At 37.9% G+C, this 20,948-nt stretch overlaps 1 protein-coding gene and 1 long non-coding RNA gene across 6 annotated transcripts in view; both read right to left on the reverse strand.

Moving 5' to 3' along the window:
- Positions 1–13,812, reverse strand: part of LOC306992593 — a 47,495-nt gene extending 33,683 nt beyond the window's left edge. Inside the window, exons 1-3 of the long non-coding RNA XR_013796313.1 lie at positions 13,740–13,812; positions 13,558–13,621; positions 8,991–9,078 (exon numbers count right to left, since the gene is read on the reverse strand). This is a non-coding gene — a long non-coding RNA (uncharacterized lncRNA). The remainder of the gene's footprint in view (positions 1–8,990; positions 9,079–13,557; positions 13,622–13,739) is intronic.
- Positions 13,813–13,993: 181 nt separating this feature from the next.
- The window catches only part of sema5a (sema domain, seven thrombospondin repeats (type 1 and type 1-like), transmembrane domain (TM) and short cytoplasmic domain, (semaphorin) 5A), a 145,236-nt gene continuing 138,281 nt past the window's right edge, over positions 13,994–20,948 (reverse strand). For all 5 annotated transcript variants that reach the window (XM_079601664.1, XM_079601666.1, XM_079601665.1 and 2 more), the window contains 2 exons: positions 18,860–19,071; positions 13,994–15,258 (listed from right to left, as the gene is read on the reverse strand). In XM_079601664.1, coding sequence (XP_079457790.1) covers positions 15,139–15,258; positions 18,860–19,071 — 332 coding nt within the window. In that variant the 3' untranslated portion in view covers positions 13,994–15,138. The remainder of the gene's footprint in view (positions 15,259–18,859; positions 19,072–20,948) is intronic.

The raw sequence follows: 20,948 nt of genomic DNA on the forward strand, positions 1-20,948 counted from the left end.
GGCGTTGACTAATGAAAATCGGCCAGCTCGAGGGGCGGCACCAAGCATGAATTTGAAAATCTCACTGCACACAATTGGCTAACACTACGACCAATCACAACAATACACAGGGTGACGTATCCAGAGCGACGGAAGGGAACGATTTGAGCGTCGTCTTCTGTTCCTCTTTTAGAGAAAAAGCCAAGTCTAAATCTTTCATTGTAGCGCCCAAAGCCGTTTCAAACAACTGGTGTTCATCCATAGCCATCTTGCAATGTTTACTAAAGACTTCGACGTCGCAGCGCTGTCGTCATCTCGCCTAAATCAGATAACCCGATGTGATTGGTGTCGAGTAATGATGCTCATTAAATATGCCCTTGTGTCTGAGCTGCACCAGAGTAACTCACTGATCAAATTCAACTTGTGCTCTCGCGAGAACTCTGGATTTCCAGTGTAGATTTATACAGGAACTAAACAAAACTCTTTATGCATGAGCATTGAATAATTCCAAATCAATATTTTTTTTTTTAAACTCACGAGAATAATAATCACTGAGGAATAAAACACTGCTGCTGTGCTTACAACTTCTCAGAAACAGCCCAAAATCTCATTGCTAATGAATACAGTAACCTGTTAATACATGCAGTGCGAATAAAAACCTTGATGATCAATTCTGTAATTCTTTTATACACTAAACCTGCATATGGTACAATTATTGATTTTTTTATGTAGATGAGTTTGCTGTTTGGCAGACAGAGAATCGGCGTTGTCTTGCGGCATGTCAGCGATAATTAAAGTGTGCATTCATTTAACAGCGTTTAGTCATGCCATATGCAACAATGTTTTTTAGAACTGTTATTCTTGAGGGATGAGCCAGATGCTTCATCACTTCAGTTCTTTCACTCTTCATCTCTTTCATGTTTAAGGTTCTCAATTTGCTTTTGAGCACCAATCCCTGAAACGCCATCAGTACATTCACTGATTAAACTGTATTGTTATGTCTTTAAAAGATGGCACGGGACTCATTTGAAACATCACAAATGAATTTCTAAAGCCCTTCTTAAATTTTCAAGAACTGTTAATGCATGCTTTTCAGTATTTAACCGCCATTTAAAATGTAGAGAAGAAATTCACTGTGTTCATGGAAACGAATGCACATTGAATTAATCTGTAAAGGCGTTTAGAGCACCCAGAGGTATATTGATGTTAAAAGCAGAGGATATGAGCCCTGCTGATGACAGGATCCATTTCTCACATGGAGGGTAATGTAAGTGATGCACTCCAACACCAGCCACTACCTTGTCAGCAATGATATTCCACCTGCCTCCACTTTCAGTTTTATTTACGGTTAGACACCCACATCTCACACAATTCAGAAGCGAGTCTATGCAACCACTAATTATGCTGTATTCAGTGACTAAGGTATCAAAGCAGATCTAATTTGAACAAAATATAACTAAACTAATTGCTTATTCAGTAAAGAAATACCTACATGATATTACATGAGATGGAATTCAGTAGTGGCTACAGTCCTTGCATGCATAACTCCACAATTTAAGGCTGACAATTAATTTACATAATAAATAATATTAATATAGGTTGCATATATGTAAATATTTATAGATTTATACAATTAATAAAAGTATAATATATAAATAATTATGTTAGCACTTAAAAACCGCAATGAATCCTGTTTCATTTGTGTGGCAATCAATGTAACAAGCATCTTCCAAGTTTACACTCTTCACTGACAAAATTCAATACGGAGCCTTGTTTTTTTTTTGTCAGCTGATCCTACATGATTAATATGGGAATTTTAAATTAGGTCACATCTGGAACAGACAAAAGAGCCAGATAGCCTGACCCATCTCGGTTTTTGTTGAACAACGCCTTGTTTTGCACAGCATGCCTGGACCATGCAATATTTATATCTCACTTGACAGGTAACTTTCAGCACATCTACTGAAGCAATCATCTCCATGAATTAGGCTGAAAATAAATGGCATCATCAGACATAGAGAACAGCCTCACAATGGGATTGAAGATGTGGCTGATTTTTCCCTGACAATCTGGTTGGGGAGGGTTACTGTGTTTCGTACAGAATAGCACAGAAATGTTCATTCTCTCGGGAGATTGCTCATATAAGGGGAGTCTTGTCATTGCATTCTGAGCTCAATGGAATGAATAGTATAGTTCCAAATGAATTTACAATGAAAAAATTTAATAAAAATCCCAACATACCGGTAGTTACATCACAAAAACCATGTCTATGACTGAACCTGGTATAGCCGGTTTTGCACAACCTTACAAATGAGACTATTTTAGATATAGAAATTTATAGATTGTTTAATGTTATCAAGTGCTGAGCAAGCTTTTGCAGACTTAGTAGTAGAGCATTTGTTGTTCCAGACATCTGAGATGCACCTAATGATTGCTGGAAGGAAAAGATAAAAAAAGAATAAATATCTGCCATCAGATGAAAATTATTTTGTGTGAATTTTGGCTTAGAGGACAAAATGTACGCCTAAGAGAAACTTAATCTATATGAAAATGTGAACAATATTTATGAGTAATGGGTAAAGAAGGGTTTTCAAACTGATAAGGGGTCTGCAGAAATGTTAAGAGAAACAAAATGAAAAATAAGAATTATATTAATAAATAAATAAAATGTTGAAAAGCAAGGCATTTAACGTTATTATGGTTTCATTCTACTTTCTAAACACTAGGCGAAAATCATGAGATTAAATTAACTTTTTTTGTTATTTTATTGCAAAAAAGGTAATTCCAATTGTTAATATTCAAATGAATGTTTTACATATTTATATATTATATACACAGTATAAATTTAGATGAAAATATATTTCTGCTTTTTTGTTTTAGTAAGTGGGTCGTGTTGCAAGGGGATCATTATATTTAGGTGTCCGTGGCATCCAACAAGTTTGAAACCCTCTGAATTAATGTACATGGCTTACAACTGAACCAATAAGACAATCTACAAATCAATAAGGAGGTTCTAATGCTCGTTTTAAGTCAATTATTTCACAAAGAGCAACAGTTGAATGCTGCTAAAAAGATTAAATATAGAGGTTGTGTCTGAAGTGTATTTGAAATTGCGTGTTATGTCTAACAACCATCACAGAAGGTTCACGAAACCGTCCAGGGTTATGCGTGTAACCCCAGTTCCCTGAGAAGGGGAACGAGATGCTGCGTCAGCTGCTGACGCTATGAGGACGCGCCTTCGCTGGACCGGTGTGTGAGGCACGTGCACAAACATGCCATACAATGGCTGACACGGTGCAATGCTGTTGCAAAGTGTGCCTCAACTTATAAGAAGGGTGGGTGGGGAGTGGGAGACTAGAAGAGTGCACTCGCACTCGTCTTCGGCTCTTCTCCCCAGGAACTCATTTCTGGAAAGGGCATAGATGACTTAGGAGGGGGCTGAACTCGGTGAGGGATATACAACCCAAAGGCAGCTGACTGCATTCTCGCCCCTCTAAACCAGTCCACCACCGTCTCAACAGTAGATCCAAACAGCCCTGATGGAGAGACAGGGGCATCAAGGAGGACAGCTTTATTGGACTCCTTGATCCCTGACTAATCAAGCAAGAGATGTCTCTTCTTACCATAGCAGCCATGGACCGGTCAATAGAGCGGTTTGCCTGCTTGGTGTCTGGAAGAGCCTGATCTGGTCATACGCAGTTCAGAGACCGCCTCAGGAGATAAACCCCTTCGAGAAGACCTGCCTGGTAAGCTTGCAGTAACGCCACAGTGTACAGAGCTCCACCAGTCTGCCCAGCTGCCGCTTTGCCCACCAACCTCAATGTCGCCTGATGTGGTTTAGAGGGCAAAGCGGGAGCATTCAGTGTTGAGGATGTCCCTGAGGAAAGGTAATAACTAAATTCCTTTCCAACCAAGGCATCCACCAAGAACCCTGCTCGCTCAGCCCCTCTACATTCGAATAACTCGAAGCCGAATGGACCAGTGTATGGATGTCTCCACACACCTGACATCTCAGTGTGCAGGTCTGGGAGAAAGGGAAGGCTTACCGGAGCTGCACACTTATGACTCTGTAGATATCATTCATCTTCAGCGCCTTAACTCACGAGACACACCTTGCGATGTCTTGGCCATTGTATGGCGTGTTTGTACACATGCCTCAGACACCGGGTTCGGCGAGGGCACGTCCCCATACCGTCAGCAGCTGATGCAGCATAGAAGTTTCCTTGAAAGGGAACTAGTTCATGAACAGAACTCAACGTGAACATTTAATGCAAGATATGTGTTAAGCAAAGATGTAAGACTGGTGATGAAAGCTGTGTGCCTCACTTGAATTGTCAGCACTCTTTTTTAGAGAGATCAACATCAGAGGTGACACACTTACAAACCCAACGTCTGAAGCCCAGAGGCATGATGGATTACTCGTTAGTTTTGTTTTGAAATTTTCCCTCTGAGAAATGACAGTCTAACTGAGACACAGGTGGTCTCTCTTTCACTGATTTACGACAACAAAGTGTAGTACTGAAGTCTCATCCACCTTCTGTAAGTGTGTTGTTTTTTTTAAGTTTTATTTTTGGATCCAAATTCATATTTTCGTACGATTCGTCACAAACATAATTTATCCAAAGATTGTTTAGAAGAAATTAAGCAGATCTTTAAAGCAACGATTCTGTCATCGCCAAATCTAAAATATATCGGATTCAATAAATAACATTTCAGATTGGTTTTGTGAGGTAAACTGATTCAATGAAAAGATCCAAAGTCATATGGGCCACTTTTATGATTGTTTTGTCATTTTGGAGATTTACAGCCCCTGGTACCATTCACTTTCATTATATTTAAAAAAATATCCAGGATACTCTCCCAAAAATTGTTCCACAGAAGTAAGGAAAGCATACAGGTTTGAAATGACACAAAGAAGTATTACAATTTTCATTTTCAGGCAACTGTCTCTTTAAGCACTGACATAGATTACTCTCAACAGCAACTGAAAGCAAAGAACATCTCATAAAACGTCTATTGATAACATTCCAGAGAAAGGAAATGGCTGGACCCTCAATGAGCTCATAGACGCTTCTTCAGCCTGCCAAAGTGTCAGCAGAGGCAGAACACAACTGTTCTGATTCACCTTTTTAAAAGCCAAATAGATGAGGGGGAAATGGACACTGCAGCTGGTAATCAAAAATGTCAGTTCTTTAAATGGGATTGGCACATAGGTTGGGTTGGAGGTGGGAGGAAGCTTCGGGGATTTGGACCAAGGCTTCCTGCAGCTGAATCCCAGGCTTGTTTAGCCACCTGTGGGTCCAGATGTCTGATGAGGAGGACTGTGGGGACTAACATCATCTGTCTATCTCTGGCTCAGAGACACCTTCATCTATTTTAGTATTCACCTCACGCACCTCAGCAATGACTGTTTTACTCTATGAGAATGACTCATTCCCATTCTGCAGATTCATTTGAAATCAGATCTTTATGAAGACATAATATGGGTTCCAAAAATATGAGGCCACTAGCAATAGTCATTTTTCTAATTTAATGCATTTCCCCGATAACAAATTGTTATTTATCATTTATCCACAAAATCTTAAGATTGCTTAGATAATTTTTTCCTTAAATTAATGCATTTTTCCCTATTACAAATGATGTTATTTATCATTTATCCACGGAATCTTAAAATCGTTTAGAAGTTGAGTTTTTTTTTGTAATTTAATGCGTTGTTTTTACATTACAAATATCTGTTACAAATAACATAAAATCTGCTATTTATTATCCATCCAAGGAATCCTAAGAATATCTGGAAACATCTTTAGCTTTAATGGAAGCAATAACATCTGTACAAAGAGTCACATGATCAATGTCACAAATGTATTTGACCTAGAAATCACAAAAATGTCTTATTTTTTCATAACATGCCTTTGTTTTAAAATCTCAAAATCCTAAAACTTCCAGATTGTGGTCTCAGACGTTTCTGTATCTTAAAACAAAACTGGCACTGTTACGGTCATCATCAAGACATAACATGCTGAGTAAGTTCTCTGCAAATCTTCCAATAACATCATAATATAAACCGCATACGGTTCTGTCCATTTTTCTATTATAGCAGCGGCCCTGCTGACTGAGTGACAACGCTGCTTATTGTGTCAAGAATATTTAAAGTGAAGTCGGCAGCGAGGGAACCGTGCACTGCGGCTGAAATCTCTCCTTCATCTCCTTGTGTTGAGAATTCTATTTGACAAATCCCATCGCACAAACACACTAAGCCTCACACCACGCACTTCACAGCGTGTCTGTGTTTCCGAGAAATTGCTTTGTGCTTCCCAGCAGGTGACAACAATAGCGGTGGCATCAGCAACCTCACACATTGCTAAGAACAGTGGAAAAATCATTTCCATGGCCTCACCTCAACACTGGTCAAGGATGGGAAAGAGGCAGGGATTGTGTGCTATGTGATAGAGGGGCAGACAGCTTGTTAAAGGCAGCATGAAATCAAAATGAACTCTATTAGCCTTCTTGATAAATGTTTCTGGTCTTATTCTGCATGAATCATCAGTGAATGTTATTACGTCATGGCAAGTCAGTTCACTTCACGGCCATCTTGGATCTAATCATTCAAGTACAGCTCTCATCTCCAAAACTTTTTCAAACTTATGTTCCAATAATCTGTCAACAAAAGGATTATAATCTTTTTCTTTTCATGATATTCAGTTTCCCTTGTAAGCACATCACATTATGACAATGTTGTTGCAAATGTAAGAAAACTTAAAGTACGTCTGACAAGACAACGTACGATCTGAAAACAGGGATGACACTTGGGGAAGGTGAGCGAGGACATGACAACAACGAAAAGAAATGAACAATAAAAAGACAAAAATGTCTTGCTAATTAGCGCTAACACATAGTGATAATGCTAATTTTATTTTTCCTGTAAGGACAGTGAGGTTTTAAGGACCAAAGTCATCGTCATCAATGAAGCGGCTACAATGAAATTGGCCAAATGCAGAGAAATGAGCTTCCAGGTGGATTAGCTGATGGACAATTTGCTGACCTGGACCTACACCGAGTTAAAGGAGAGTAGCAAAGGGTAGTGAAGACAAATGTAGCAAGCGTGGTTGCTGAACTACAGTAGAAACCATCTTGGAGAGGATCAGAAGGTCATGAAAGGCATGAGAGATGGAGTGTCAGAGTCAAGATGGCTAATCTCACTGATATAAGGCGCTTTTGCAGAGGGAGCTAACATCCATTTCCCATGAGCCCTGCGCACAGGCTATGGACTGTAAATTGCTAGAGTATTCAGTACAGCAAGTGAATTATTCCTCTTTGACAGCAATCATCAACAGCCTGGCATTGACACCGCTTCAGGGAAGAACCCTTGCTGAATTAAAGGAAAAGTGAAGCACTGCAGTGAACGATACCTTAAAGGGATAGTTCACCTAAAGATGAAAATTCTGTCATCATTTACTCACCCTCATGTCGTTCCAAACCCATAAGACTTTCATCCATCTTCGAAACCACAAATGAAGATATTTTTAATGAAATCTGAGAGATTTCTGTCCATTGAAAGCTCGTAAAATAAATCTATATGAATCGAGCGGTTTAATCCAAGTCTTCTGAAGAGACGATCTACATGATGAACAGATTTAATTTAGGCGTTTATTCACATAAAAACATTGATCAGCAAACGTACATAGAGAACACAAATATGGTAAAAGGAAGGTTACCGTTACACCAGCACGTTTAAACTTCCACAAGAACCAATGAGGTTTGTTCGGTTGAGCGATTGAGATTCTGTTTATCATATTTGAGTGATCCATGTATGTTCACTGATCAAAGTTCAGGAGACTTGGATTAAAACGCTTGATCATATGGATTTATTTTACAATCTCTTCTTCATGAACGTTTAGAAGAGTCAGAGTTTCGGGTGAATAGACTTTCAATGGAGGTACAGATATCTCTCAGATTTCATTGAAAGTATCTTCATTTGCATTCCTGAAGAAAAAGGAAAGCTTTGAACTTCATGAGAGTAAATGACAGAATTTTCATTTATTGGTGAACTATCCCTTTAAGCTGTTATTAACTACCGTATAATATTTTTCTCCATTGGGCTGTGAACCACAGAGAACGGTATCAGTTCAATGTGTGAACAAAACTTTCAGTCTAATTCATTTCAGTGTCATTAAAAAACAATGATTTGTTCATGAGTCAGATATTGATAGGTCGGATGTCGAGGTTAGGATTGAACAGGATATTCTTTAAAAAACACAAAGAAAGAAAGTCATACAGGTTTGGAACAACATGAATGTGCCTGAATAAAGACCTTTAACTTTGCAGTGCACTACATGACAAGGCAATACAATAATGTTAAAGATTTTATGTGACATTGAAAAATGAATCTGAGCGAGAATGTGTGAAGGCAACAATTATTTTGCTGCCACATAACGTGCATAACTTCTATTATCCACACAAGTACATGTGTAAACACGCAAAGGGAAGGAGTAAATTAACTGGTCATTTTTTTGGTCTTTTTTGTTCCCTGCAGCAGCTTTTATAATGGAGGTCGTGACCTCTAATTAAAGCGAGGTGAATACATGAAAAAGCAGAGTGAATTAAATCTATGTAGGTTTTTGAAGAACAGGGTGTAACTGGATGTAAACTAAAGTATTGAACGAATCGGCAGCAGTTCGTGCTGAATTTCTACACTGTTTGCTACAGAAATCACAGTGTGTTCTTGCTCTCATGCTTTATCATACAACATAAAGAGACAGAAATCTGAGCTATAGGCTTTGAGTGAAAGAATGAGAGCACACTAAGCTACCGTGATGGTTTTTGTGCAGTCCTAAGCCCATTTGTTTTACTGTGATTTTTTTCTTTGATATGATTTCCATGAAGCTCACCAATTTTTCAAAAGAGATGTGCGATCACCCATCTCGAGAAGGTTAAAAACTCTGGCCTTTATCTTGTCTTTCATTTATAAGCTTTTTTATTGAGATCTTACTGGAGTCAGAATGATAACTTACCTGGTAAATATTTGAAGACAAACTGTGCTTTGGAGAAAGTGTTTTATAACACAGCAGCGGTGCATCTGAGAGAACTGAGGCGGAGGAACTGTAAGAGAAAGACAGGTTTTATTTTATTTTATTAGATGATAGTGAAATTAATTATGGATTAAGAACAAGAAAGATGAAAAATATGTCATCAATTTTACATAAATTAAAATATAAATAAATCAAATAGAAGTGCACGTTCAATATGTCGCAAACATAAGCAGTTATGCTTTTTTATCATTAATCCAAAGAAATCATAAGAAGATTAGAAATTAAGCAGATCTTTAAAGGAACATTCACCCAGAAATTACATTTCTGTCATCATTTACAGAACCAAATCAGTTTGATAATAAATTAAATGTCACATTATGAGTGTTTTTCCCCATTAAAACTGGTTACTTATTATTTATCAAAGGAATCTTAGACAGACAGACAGACAGACAGACAGACAGACAGACAGACAGACAAACAGATATAAGTTTTATATTGTTACCAACCTATGGTGAGTACTATGCTTTCCCAGCATGCACTGCAGTATAAATAAATAATGGGAACTACTGCTTTACTGTTCACTGTATAACAGTTTACTGCATTATTTACACTGGTGATTGATGATTATTTTGTGCATGTCACAATGCTGTTTTTGTTTATTATTAAATGTATTTATACACAGAGACACACTATACCATATTCTAATAGGGGAAGAAAAAGAAAAAAGAGGAACAGAAAATTATCATAAATTTTGCAAGGAAGAACAACAAAGTCATAACCTTCCAAAATACCTGTAATGCGATTTATTTTTATTTCCAAACTTGCCCCTTATAGAGCAGTTAATGTTGAAATTGTTGAAGGATAATCAACAGAAAAACCAACTAATGCACAACCATGCAGGTTTAAATATGAAGCATGGTTTGTGAGTTATATCTATTTTATTTAGTGATTGTTTTTGTAATGTGATATGCTTTCTAACTCAGACTGAGAGCCAGGGTTGCCAGGTTTGCACAATAAAAACCTGCCCAATTGCTTCAAACCCGCTGACTAGAAAAACTACCCGTGGCAAGTGTAAATCTAGCCCAATTCTGCAGGAAACCCGTGGACTTGGCAACACTGCTGAGAGCGGTGGTGAAGCAGGCATTGACTGAAGCAGTGTCCGTATCTGAATGAAATGATTCCCCCACAGGCTACAGTGCTTTTAGCTGAGCACCAGCATTGATTTCAACAGCCGCTCATTGCATTTAAATCAGATTTTCACTCCTTGTGCTGCAACAAGTTAAATGTTAAAAATGTATTTTAACAATCTTCTTTATAGCATTTCAGAAATAGACTCAAACATGCAGCTCTGTCATTTGTTTCTTAATTAACAAGCTTGATGTAAAACATGCTTTCAGAAATAGGCTAAAAAAAAATCCCAATTTTTTTTAACTTAATTGTTAAGTTGCGAGAGAAAAAAAATACATATTTTTAATTCATTAGTTATTTCCTCTGGTAAAAACTGTGAGTTTAATACTTTATCCAATGTATAATGAAATATGAAAATGCTCCACAGGAATGATCCAGATAGTAAATTATATGCTGCTAAATATTTTTTTTGCCAGTGAATCTTTGCAGAACCCCTTTGATTTGTAGCCCCAGAGAATTTAATATAATATTTTAAAAAATTAAGACATTTGCATGGTCAAGGTTTTCTGATGACGGTTAATGGTCACATGACATGCATGTAGACAAATTGTAAGTGTTACAACCCCAAAACAAACACCAGTGTTGGTAACCCTGTGCCACTTGAATATAAAGACATACGTGTTATACGTTTCCCATGTCTTCTGTTGTATTTCCTGTTTCTAATCCCATTTTGTAGTTCGTTTGTTGATTAGTCTGATTGTTCCCAGTCTCCCAGGTGTGTCGTGTTGGCTTAGCCCTTGTGTTTCCCTTGTTCCTTGTCAGTGGATGTTTGTTGTCGATGTAGATGGTATGCGTCATGGTTCCCTGTGCTCTTTTGTAATTGGTTCAGTTTACGTTTGTTTATTTATATAAACACCCCATTGCATTTAAATCCAATCTATGCCTGCCATCTCTTCAGCTCCTGCCATGTTACAAAATGTGATGACAAACATTATTTCAAGGAAAACACCTAGCATCTTAAAGCAGAGTTAACCTTTGAGTTTAATCTAAGCCCTGTCTGTGAAACCAGACTAATTTGTGTATACGTGTGTGGGTGGTTGTTTGTCGAACCAGGTGGCTTTACATCAAGCATGTCAATATGAGGTGCGCGCTGGGTCAGAGAGACACATTAGTCATTTCAGACCATGTTTACAGACTAGAAACGTCTTAAATGAAGCAATTCAGGCATGCCGTTTTTTAACAAATGAATAGTACATATTTACCAAAACACCCTGAGAGCCTGCAGAACCAGACTAGTGCGTTATGCAACCATGATCATGAGTCAAAGTAAACTGTGATTAATCCTCAGGGGAACCTGTGATTTCAACACCTCTAGTTCACACAAACATGTATGAGTAGATCTATGATACTCAATTGCCATCTCACACTGGTTAAAGAAGGCAACAGAGAGTTCTTCTCAAAAAAGGCAGCTACTGTGGTGTTTATGGCCAGTTAGAGCAGCATAGGCTCACTGGAAAAAGATGCCTCTATACCTATGTTTTTGCAAAACTCCAACAACGTATATCCTATACACTGCAGTGTCCAGCTGAGATGAACAATATGGCAATAAAACACCATTAACTTTTTTTCATTTTCACACAAATTCTGGCCACAGACCTTTTTTTTCTCAATACTTAATACAATATCTTGAATATAACTTTAAAAAGAGTTTGGGATAAACCTCCTAACTCCAGTGAATCCTCATGAGGCCAATTCACACGGCACCGACAGACGCAGTCAGGTGCCGACAGTCACTAGATTATAGCGTATCACTTATTGGACATTCTAATTCTGATTCAGAATATAGGCAAAAACAAGCACTGACAGAGGACAACAACAGACTGACTGATCAGACCAAACACTGATGAAGTGTCTGTTGCAGTCTGTCGGTGTGATTGGTTGACTGCCAAATTGAAATATTAAACTCTAATCGGAAGCGAGCATCCCTATGCTATGCCCTACACACTCCGAAGGTCAGAGCCCTGGAAGTGGGGACTTTGGATAGAGCAGGGCACTTGTGTGTCATGATGAAGCCGTTTGGAACGCACTTGGCGAAGGCAGAAATTTCCTTACTCTAGTTCCTTACATGTTACCACGACAAAACTAGGCGGCGACAACAGAAATATCTTATTATTGCTGTTAATATAATACAAATAAGTGTTCTTTATAATGAAGTTGTTTAAATAGGCTATGCTTTATGCGTGCGTGTTCCGGATCTGCTCTTAACTTTAATAAGCTATAAGATCATGTGATAAGCATTAAAAAAATTACGTTTTTTACCTATGAATAAATGTATTGGTAACTTGATAAAACTAAATAGAATTTAGCCTACATGATGAAAATGTTTCACCATTCACCATTGTCACCATAAACAATTAAATTGCTTCCTTGAAGTGACCATCTCATGTTCCCTGATCCCTTCGCTAACGCACTTGTGCCCTTCGTGAAGGGATTCAGACTGTTGTTCACTTTCCTACAAATTGCGTCCCCTTCCATTCAAGGGCGCAATTAACGCCGTTTGTAATTCGACCTAAATATAGTGGTGGGCAGATCGAGGCTTCGTGGACACTGAAACAGTTGAAGCAAACGTGCAGTATTGTGTCGAGGCTTCGAAACAATCCGACACCCATCTCCACGGGGACCCCTAGTGGTCAAAAGAGTGTAAATGCAACAAAAACCCAGACCAAACATGCACACACCAAAAAAAAAAAAAACTTTTGCAAATTATTGCACATTTTTTATTGAAAGTAAAATTTTTAAATGCAATTATCTAATCATTTAATAAGATCATTAGTGTCTTTAAGTGTGATTTTATCAATTGTCAGGGTTAGTTTTGTTTGTTCTATGAATGGCTCAATAAGACACTACACTAACTACCATTATTCATTTTAATTATACTAATGTCTAATTAAAACGTCTTAAAATGTATTAAACTGATCAGAGAGCAGGTAAAACCCACAGGCACTTGTTCATTGGTTCTCAGTGACGTAATGAAGCCTCGCTTATCACGTGACTCTGGCTTAATAAACGCTCCGAACCATTGACTGGAGTCGGAACAAAAGATTCGTAAAAGTTTCGAACTCGAAGCTTCATGAAGCGAAGCAGTGGTTTGAAATTGCCATCACTAACTAAATAAGCGTTTCTGTTCATTACCATTCAACTTGATTTCGTTTTTGTTTAAGTAACGCGTTAAAGTTTACGTTTTTTCCCCGTTCCTTGAACAGGTTCAGAGCCCATTACAGATTAATAAAGATCGTATTTTCAAGCGGTTCCCCCCCTTGCACTATGAACTACAAAACACTTTTACCAAAGTGCATGATTTAAACATTTGGATGCATCACATAATCAGCTCCATGACCAGTCTGACAAGAGTTTCCCTCACCTGATACAGCGTTGCAGTTTCGATGCGGAGAGCTGAGGTCCAACACGATCGCTCACACAGGAAGCTAAAACGGCAGTAGCCCTTTTTTAAAAAAAAATCTCACTATCTGTTAGTTTTAGGGTCTCAGTAGGCCTACGTTAATTTCAAACGTGATAGGGCATTAACCTTTTAGCGCTACTCACATGCATGTCATTTCCAAACTGCAGTGACGCTATGTAGGCCTACAACCAACCAACGACGTAATAAAACATTGCCACATGCACGTTCATGTTTCAGAGAAAATAGAACGCGTTTTTAGCGCCACACACTGGACATTTCACTTTGAAAGTGTCGCGAAATCTATTTGATTGTGTGAATATCATTTAACATTGTGGCCACAAGGTTCCCAACCAAAGCTGGACTGACTAAATATGTGAATTCAAGCAACAACTCATGTAACATTTCACTGATCGAACACAGTGACTTATATGAAGCAATTTTAATTTATGCACATAAAACAAGCAAACAAAGTTTTACAAGTAGAAAAGAATTAGTAGAAATTGAAAAAGTGTATTCCCAAGCACATCTCCATGATGGATGGATGGTTAAGTTATAAGTAAATTCATTGAAATATTTAAAAAATGAAAGAAAATAGAGCTGAAAAAGCAGTTTTGTGCTGAAAGCTGTTTCTTTTTTTACAGATAATACTCATTTCCTCATGAAATCTTGAACCACTAAACATCTAAACAAATAGAAACATGTTGATAATATTCAAATGTTCAATGTTTTACATAAAAAGGTCCTGTAATGTTTCACATTCTCTCTTTTTTGCAGACCTTACACCACAAAGACAAATGTTAATAATATGACAATTCATGTCTTGTTTTGGTGACTGAACAGGGTTACTTTAAAATACTTTTTTTTTTTTCAGAATAGACTCATTTTTAAAAGCTACACTGACATATGTGTCATGAAAAGTGTATTGTACAACAAAAACACAGAGATTCCCACCACTGCTAAGCGCTCAACTAACAAGTGCCCCTATAATGAGAGATACATGAACACATTTTTCAGACACCTTGGTATCTACATATGGATGGTGTGTTGCAAAACCCCATTTTAGGGCAGGCAAATGCACTGGAGACCACCGTAGGTCCTCAGTGAGGCACAGGGGCTTCAGATTCGGCACAGGAGACAAAGCAGTCAGAGAAGGCTCCACCCATTTAGGACACAGGCCCCGCCCACAAACACTGGAATGCGACCAACCATGCAAAAAGCAACGATAAAGAAAAACACATTAAATGAGAATCATGCAAATCGTCCATGTGCCATCTCTGCAGCGAGAGTTTATCGGCGTCACGGTTGAATCAAATCGCCTGCTTTATTTGTTCATCATCATTGTTCAATTTCATTTAGTGATGTCCACACAATTGGAGAGCATGATGTCCTTGTTAACTCTGAAAATGGTTCTGTACAGCTTTATTGACATTTGATGATGGTTCCAGTTAAAATGTCTTTTTATTTATCCAGGCAACCCACGAAGAAAAATCACTAGGTGCTGAAGTTGATGAGGGGAAGATGACTGGAATCACAGATCCATTTTTAAAAGTCGTCATATGTGTTGACGTCGGTGAAGTATGCGTTGGTATATGTTTTTCCTGCTAGCTGAGGGTTGAAATACTTATTTCTTTCCTCCAGGATCAAGTTATTCTTATTGAAAGCCTGTGGATGAAAGAAAAAGGTGTTTCAGTAACAGAGATAACAGAAATGGAAAATACTTTTTTTTTTTTTTTGCATGGATGAAAAGTCAGACTTTATTGGGTTGTGGATCTAGGCAAAGAAGAACTCAAATCACAAATCACTTGAAAAATTCAACAGAAATCTTGCTTTGAGACGGAATGATGGTCAAACCATGAAAAGGGTTTAACAAAAGACTGATCCACTTGGCTGACTATATATTACTAACTGAAAATATCGGCCAAGGAAGTTAGTATCATTCACAGAAAAGAAAGAGCGGTGAAAACGTCACAGTATCAAGACAACATGGAAATGTCGTGAAGTGAACAAACTGTTTTATGCAAAACCAGAAATGGATTTTTGCTGTTTCTGCCACCCATATGCTCAACATGGTTTCATTATAGCTCTGTGTCAGCAAAATAAAGTATTGTTTATATAAATAAATAGCTTTTATTAGATAAGCAATTAAATGACTGAATTTTTTTATTATAAACTGCTTATTTAAATAAATAAATAGGTTTATTCTGTTTTTTTTTAAAGACAGCAGTTTTAATGTATGAAACAGAAAAACGACTTAAGGTGACACGCTTTTATATTAAAAGGTTAAATATAAAATATATACAAATAAATTTAAAAAATACTTGTTTTGATACATTAAATAAAGAAAAACAACTTTCTGTAAGCTGACATGGTTCATAAATATTACAAGATTAAATTTAAAACAAATCTAAAAAAATATGAATAAGATGTTTCTTTTCAAATGGTTATTAAAATAACAAAATACAAAAAACATGTAAAGATAATGATGAAAATATATTTATTCAGTCTTTTGTTAAACCACAAAGTCTCCTACATAGCCTAATTAGAGAACAATTAAAAGCAAATGTTACAAAGCTGTAAGCTAAAACCGAGCTCGGCGGGGTGGCAATAACAAGCAAGCAAAATAATAATTTAGAAGAAAAGACTAATCCGATTTACAAGGTAGAGAATAAAAGAGATGGGAGAAAAAAACGCATGCAACAAAATGGTAGTAGACAGCCATAATCACGACACCAAAATTACACTGCCTTCTCACAAGCCTGAGTATCTGCTCTGTGGGATGATGGGAAATGCTGGTGACATATGCAGACAGAACGAATGGGCGAGCACACCTGCCACGTACACGAGGGTCAGGGGAAGGAGAAGGGATTCGCGAGAGGTCTGAGAGTCAGAGGAGAGGATGGTAATGCCGGTCAAGAGTTAGTAGAAAATCTCCAGGCCCCGCGCTACACCAGTGTTAGAAGACAAAGGCTGGCGAATGTGGTGCTCGTCCAAAGGCAAGAGAACGGAAACGTCAGGCTGAAAAGAGGAATGGAGCACAGTCATCCTCAGGGCAGCAGGAGGCGGAAAGAAGGCCTGCACTGTCGTTTATGGTCTTTTAACGTTTAAAGTCAACATGAAACGGCCCTCGCAACCCATTTTACTTCCTTAAGGTGACAAATTTCAACGTGAAACATAATAATTAACATGACAAAATGTTGGGCGGGAGTTAATATAATGCTGTTTCATACCAGAATGGGCAATTGTGGCTATTTAGCTCCAAAAACACAAAAAGTTTCAACTCACTCTTAACTCTTTCCCCGCCAGCGTTTTGGACATTTTTTTTGCCAGCAAACGCCTGCATTTTTGATAATTTTCACAAAATTCTGGCTCCCAGAATATTTTGTTGTATGAATTAAACAGAAATTTTATTCTAGCTTCATGCATTCTTTTTATCAACACTTGAATATGGATAATTTTAATTAAAAAAGCAACATTTTGAGCAAAAAGACTACATCCAGATTGGATTCAGAACGATCAAAGCATAAATCGAGTCCATTAACACAACTAAAGCTTCACAGTCCTTTACCTCGTCCTGGGTCGACATTTCATTCATTAACATTAGGCAGTTTTGATTTATATACGGTTTAATGTTGATGAACGTGCTATTTAACATATGCATATGCTTACATATGATATTGTTTGTTTCTGCTTCTTTTTCGCCTGTATTTTGATCAGGAGATTCGGCACTTTTTCAGAAGATGCATAATAGCGCCCCCCTAACGGAAATTTCTGTCAATGGCGGGGAAAGAGTTAAAAGCATCATGACGTTGGTAAATGTATACCTATTTGCTATTACTAAAGTAACCTTTTATTACATAAAAGAATAGTTCATCCAAAAAAGACTGTTGTCATCATTTACTTTTTTAAAATTACATTTAATTTTTTATCCATCCATTAAAAGTTCACACAAACAAAACTTTTTACACATCAAAAAGTAATTAATATATTTATGTAATCCATATGTAATCAATCACTTCAGAAGACTTTAACTGTTTAATTTATAGGGATTACTTTCTGGATGACTTTTTGGCGTGTGAAAGTTTTGGATGTGTGGACTTTCAAATGATTGAACAAAAATAATTAGAGAGAAAAAAAGAATAAAAGTCCTATGGGTTTGTCATGAGGGAGAGTAAATGATGACAGCTATTTCATTTTTTTTAAAACTCTCCCTTTAACTTTAAATGACTGGATTTCCTAAGGCAGTGGCCTAAAACAATGTCAAACCAGCTTTTCTGGCTATTAGTTAACATTATTTTCCTTTTTAACATGGTCTAGGTGACGTTAGCCATTTCAGAAGTATTTTCAAATCATCTTGTTGAAATATTATAAAGACGTTTTTTCTTTGGAATAACATATCGATGAATCATGCACAGTAACATGTATTAAGAAAGTAAATAAGGGCAATTTGAATGTCATGTAGCCTTTAAAGATCCTGTATGGGAAAATATATTCCATACTTACAGTAACAAACTGACAGCATTCAGAAGAAGAGAAAAACAATACGACAAGTAAGTTGTGCATGGCAATAATATTGTGTAGCCTTAAAGTTTCATTCATTCTTGTCATCAGTAGAGATGAAGCTGAGCTGGTGACTTTCTACAGTCAGGACAGTAAAAAAAGAAAGTCATTTGCTATATTACCCTTCTGGGCTCGGGATATTGTGTAAATGATGCTATTCTATTGCAATACATCCAGCTGATGAAATATGCTACTTCACAAAAGTGTCTGAACAAGCAATAACTGAAGAGCACTTTCTGTAATTAGTCATGAGTCTTGTATTCAAGTCTAATGAAGCATTAACTGTCCTTCTGACTAAATGTGAAAAATGATGGTGAGCTTTATTTTTGCTGTGCTTATGAAAAAATGATCCATGTGTCTAAATCTCAGTGTGTTGCATAATGCATTATGTAATAATAACCCTCGATTTATCAATTTTTCAGGGTTAAAGTAGCCTAACAACAATAACATTCTCAGAAAACGACTGACATGAGCTGCATATTGGTTTCTGATTTCATTTGAGACAATCTCACACAAACACTGAGTGTACAAACTGAATCAAAACTTTTTCAAATTACTTATGAGAAAGCAGTGTATGAATGTATGAATCGATTTAGACACAAGACAGAGTCGCGCACACACACACACACAGACCACATACTGGATCCATCGTCTTATCTCTAGAAATAAACAACATTTTCCGAATAGTATGAGTGAAAACACCCACCTTAATGGCTTCAACCGAGTCGTACTTGTCCAGTTTGTTGATGTGGTTGGTGATGCTGGTGTTGAGGGGGGCGGCAGAGATGGGATGGATGACTGTGGCATCATGGGACTGCTGCTGGTATCTCTGACAGTAAGTGTACACCAGTAGGGTCACCAGGCAGCCGAGTATAGAGCTGCTCAGGCCCACGGCGATCATGTGGAACACGTTGAAGTCTGGCGAGAGAGGCAAAACAGCTAATGGCTAAATGATCTGACGCAAGCAAAATGGCTGTGTGTTCAAGCATTGATCCTAAAGCCAGTTGATATCAATCATCCATTACCTGAGCCAATTAAACATTATAGTAAATTACAGTCAATATCGCTGTTGCCCTGTAAATCTGCATGAACAGCCAATAATAATGGCTATAAATGGGAAAAATGTACTATTACAGATCATTCCAAATGCGCATTTGTTTAATGGTTCCCAAAAAAGCATTGAGGCACATTGTCTTTTCACAACATAATTTTTGCTGCAAACTGGATAAATTACACCTAGAATTATGTTCTGTGGAATACTGGATTCTGATTGGTCAACTGTGACAGTGAGCAGTCAGATGTTTTTCTATGATAAACATCGAACCTTATGTTTCACTGCTGTTCATGGAAACATTGCTACGCGATCTCTCTCTCTGTTATAAAATTGACCTTGGGAGTAGAGGTCTTCACGGGTCCAAAAATTCTTACCCGAACCGGAAGGGACCCGTAATTTGCTACACCGAACCGACCCGGACCCGACTATTATTTCAAAAGCTGGACCCGGACCCGTGCAGACCCGATAAATTTTTTGTAAGCTGGACCCGAAACTGCCGGGAAGACACAGACCCGACTGGACCCGATTGTCACATTTTCCACCTTAAACTGCTATTACAAGTCAATAAACCTGTTGCGAAAAATTACAACTTTTTGTCTTACCTAATTTAAGGAGCCGTAGCAGCGTAGTAACGTTAGTCTCTCCATCCTTTCCTTGTAACGTTAACGTTACGTTACCTGACTGGCTGTGATGCATTACAATCCTTCGGCTCCGACAAGAAAGTTATCCATGTTATTCCTCTCGTTATTCCACCAAGTCCAAGCTTAATCCTTGTTATTTCAGCTTCAAAAGTCCACATGATGTCACGGACTCACGGTGACGGATGACAAATTAAACGAGTTAGCAGCTAGCTGCTAACTCGCACAATAACTTTTGGCTGTTTGCCTTTTTGAACTATAATAACGATTGCTCGTTCAGTGCCATGGCCGCTGCGCTGACGTTATTTATCATCTCCGTGCTCTCTGCTCTGCATCATCGAGTCTGAATCTGACCACTAAAACTTTAAGATTGAACAAAACGATTAATTGACATTGTAAAATCTAAAGCGCGGTTTGGCTATCCCTCACTGAAGCTCTGCCTCTGGTAACTGGTTGCCATAGAAACATGACACGCGCTTGACTGCAAATGCGCGCTAGCTGGATGGATCAACCTAAAATATGCTTTTTAACGCAATTTATTTTGAGTGTCAAAGTAAACATTCATGTGACAGTTCACCTCAGATTATGTTACTGATTTAAAATATATTAAATATGAGTGTGACAAGACGCATTTTTGAGATTTGATGACTCGCACGGGTATTACACACAATGTTAAACAGACCCGGGACCCGAAGTAATAGATTCGACCCGACCCGGACCCGGCTGATCATTTAAAATATAGACCCGAACCCGTACGGGTCCCGGGTCGGGTCCCGGGTCAACGGGTCAACGGGTTCACCTGAAGACCTCTACTTGGGAGTTCATTTTAATACACACTACTGTTCACTATGTTTTTAGAAAGAAGTCTCACCAAGGCTGCTTTTATTTGACAGTAAAAACAGTAATATTGTGAAATATAGCTGCAAGCAGCAATCACCGGGGCCAAGCGCAAAGACGACGACAAGACATTCCAACATGGCTGGGAGTGTCAGACCAACTGCAGCAAGAAGCAATTAAAGACATTTAAAGGATTATCACTTTCGACCAATAGGTGTCGTAGTTAAAAAATTGATGTGATGTGGTCAGAGTGAAGTGACAATGAC

The sequence above is a fragment of the Phoxinus phoxinus genome (genome assembly GCF_949152265.1).
Source record: "Phoxinus phoxinus genome assembly, chromosome: 24".
NCBI lineage: Eukaryota > Metazoa > Chordata > Actinopteri > Cypriniformes > Leuciscidae > Phoxinus > Phoxinus phoxinus.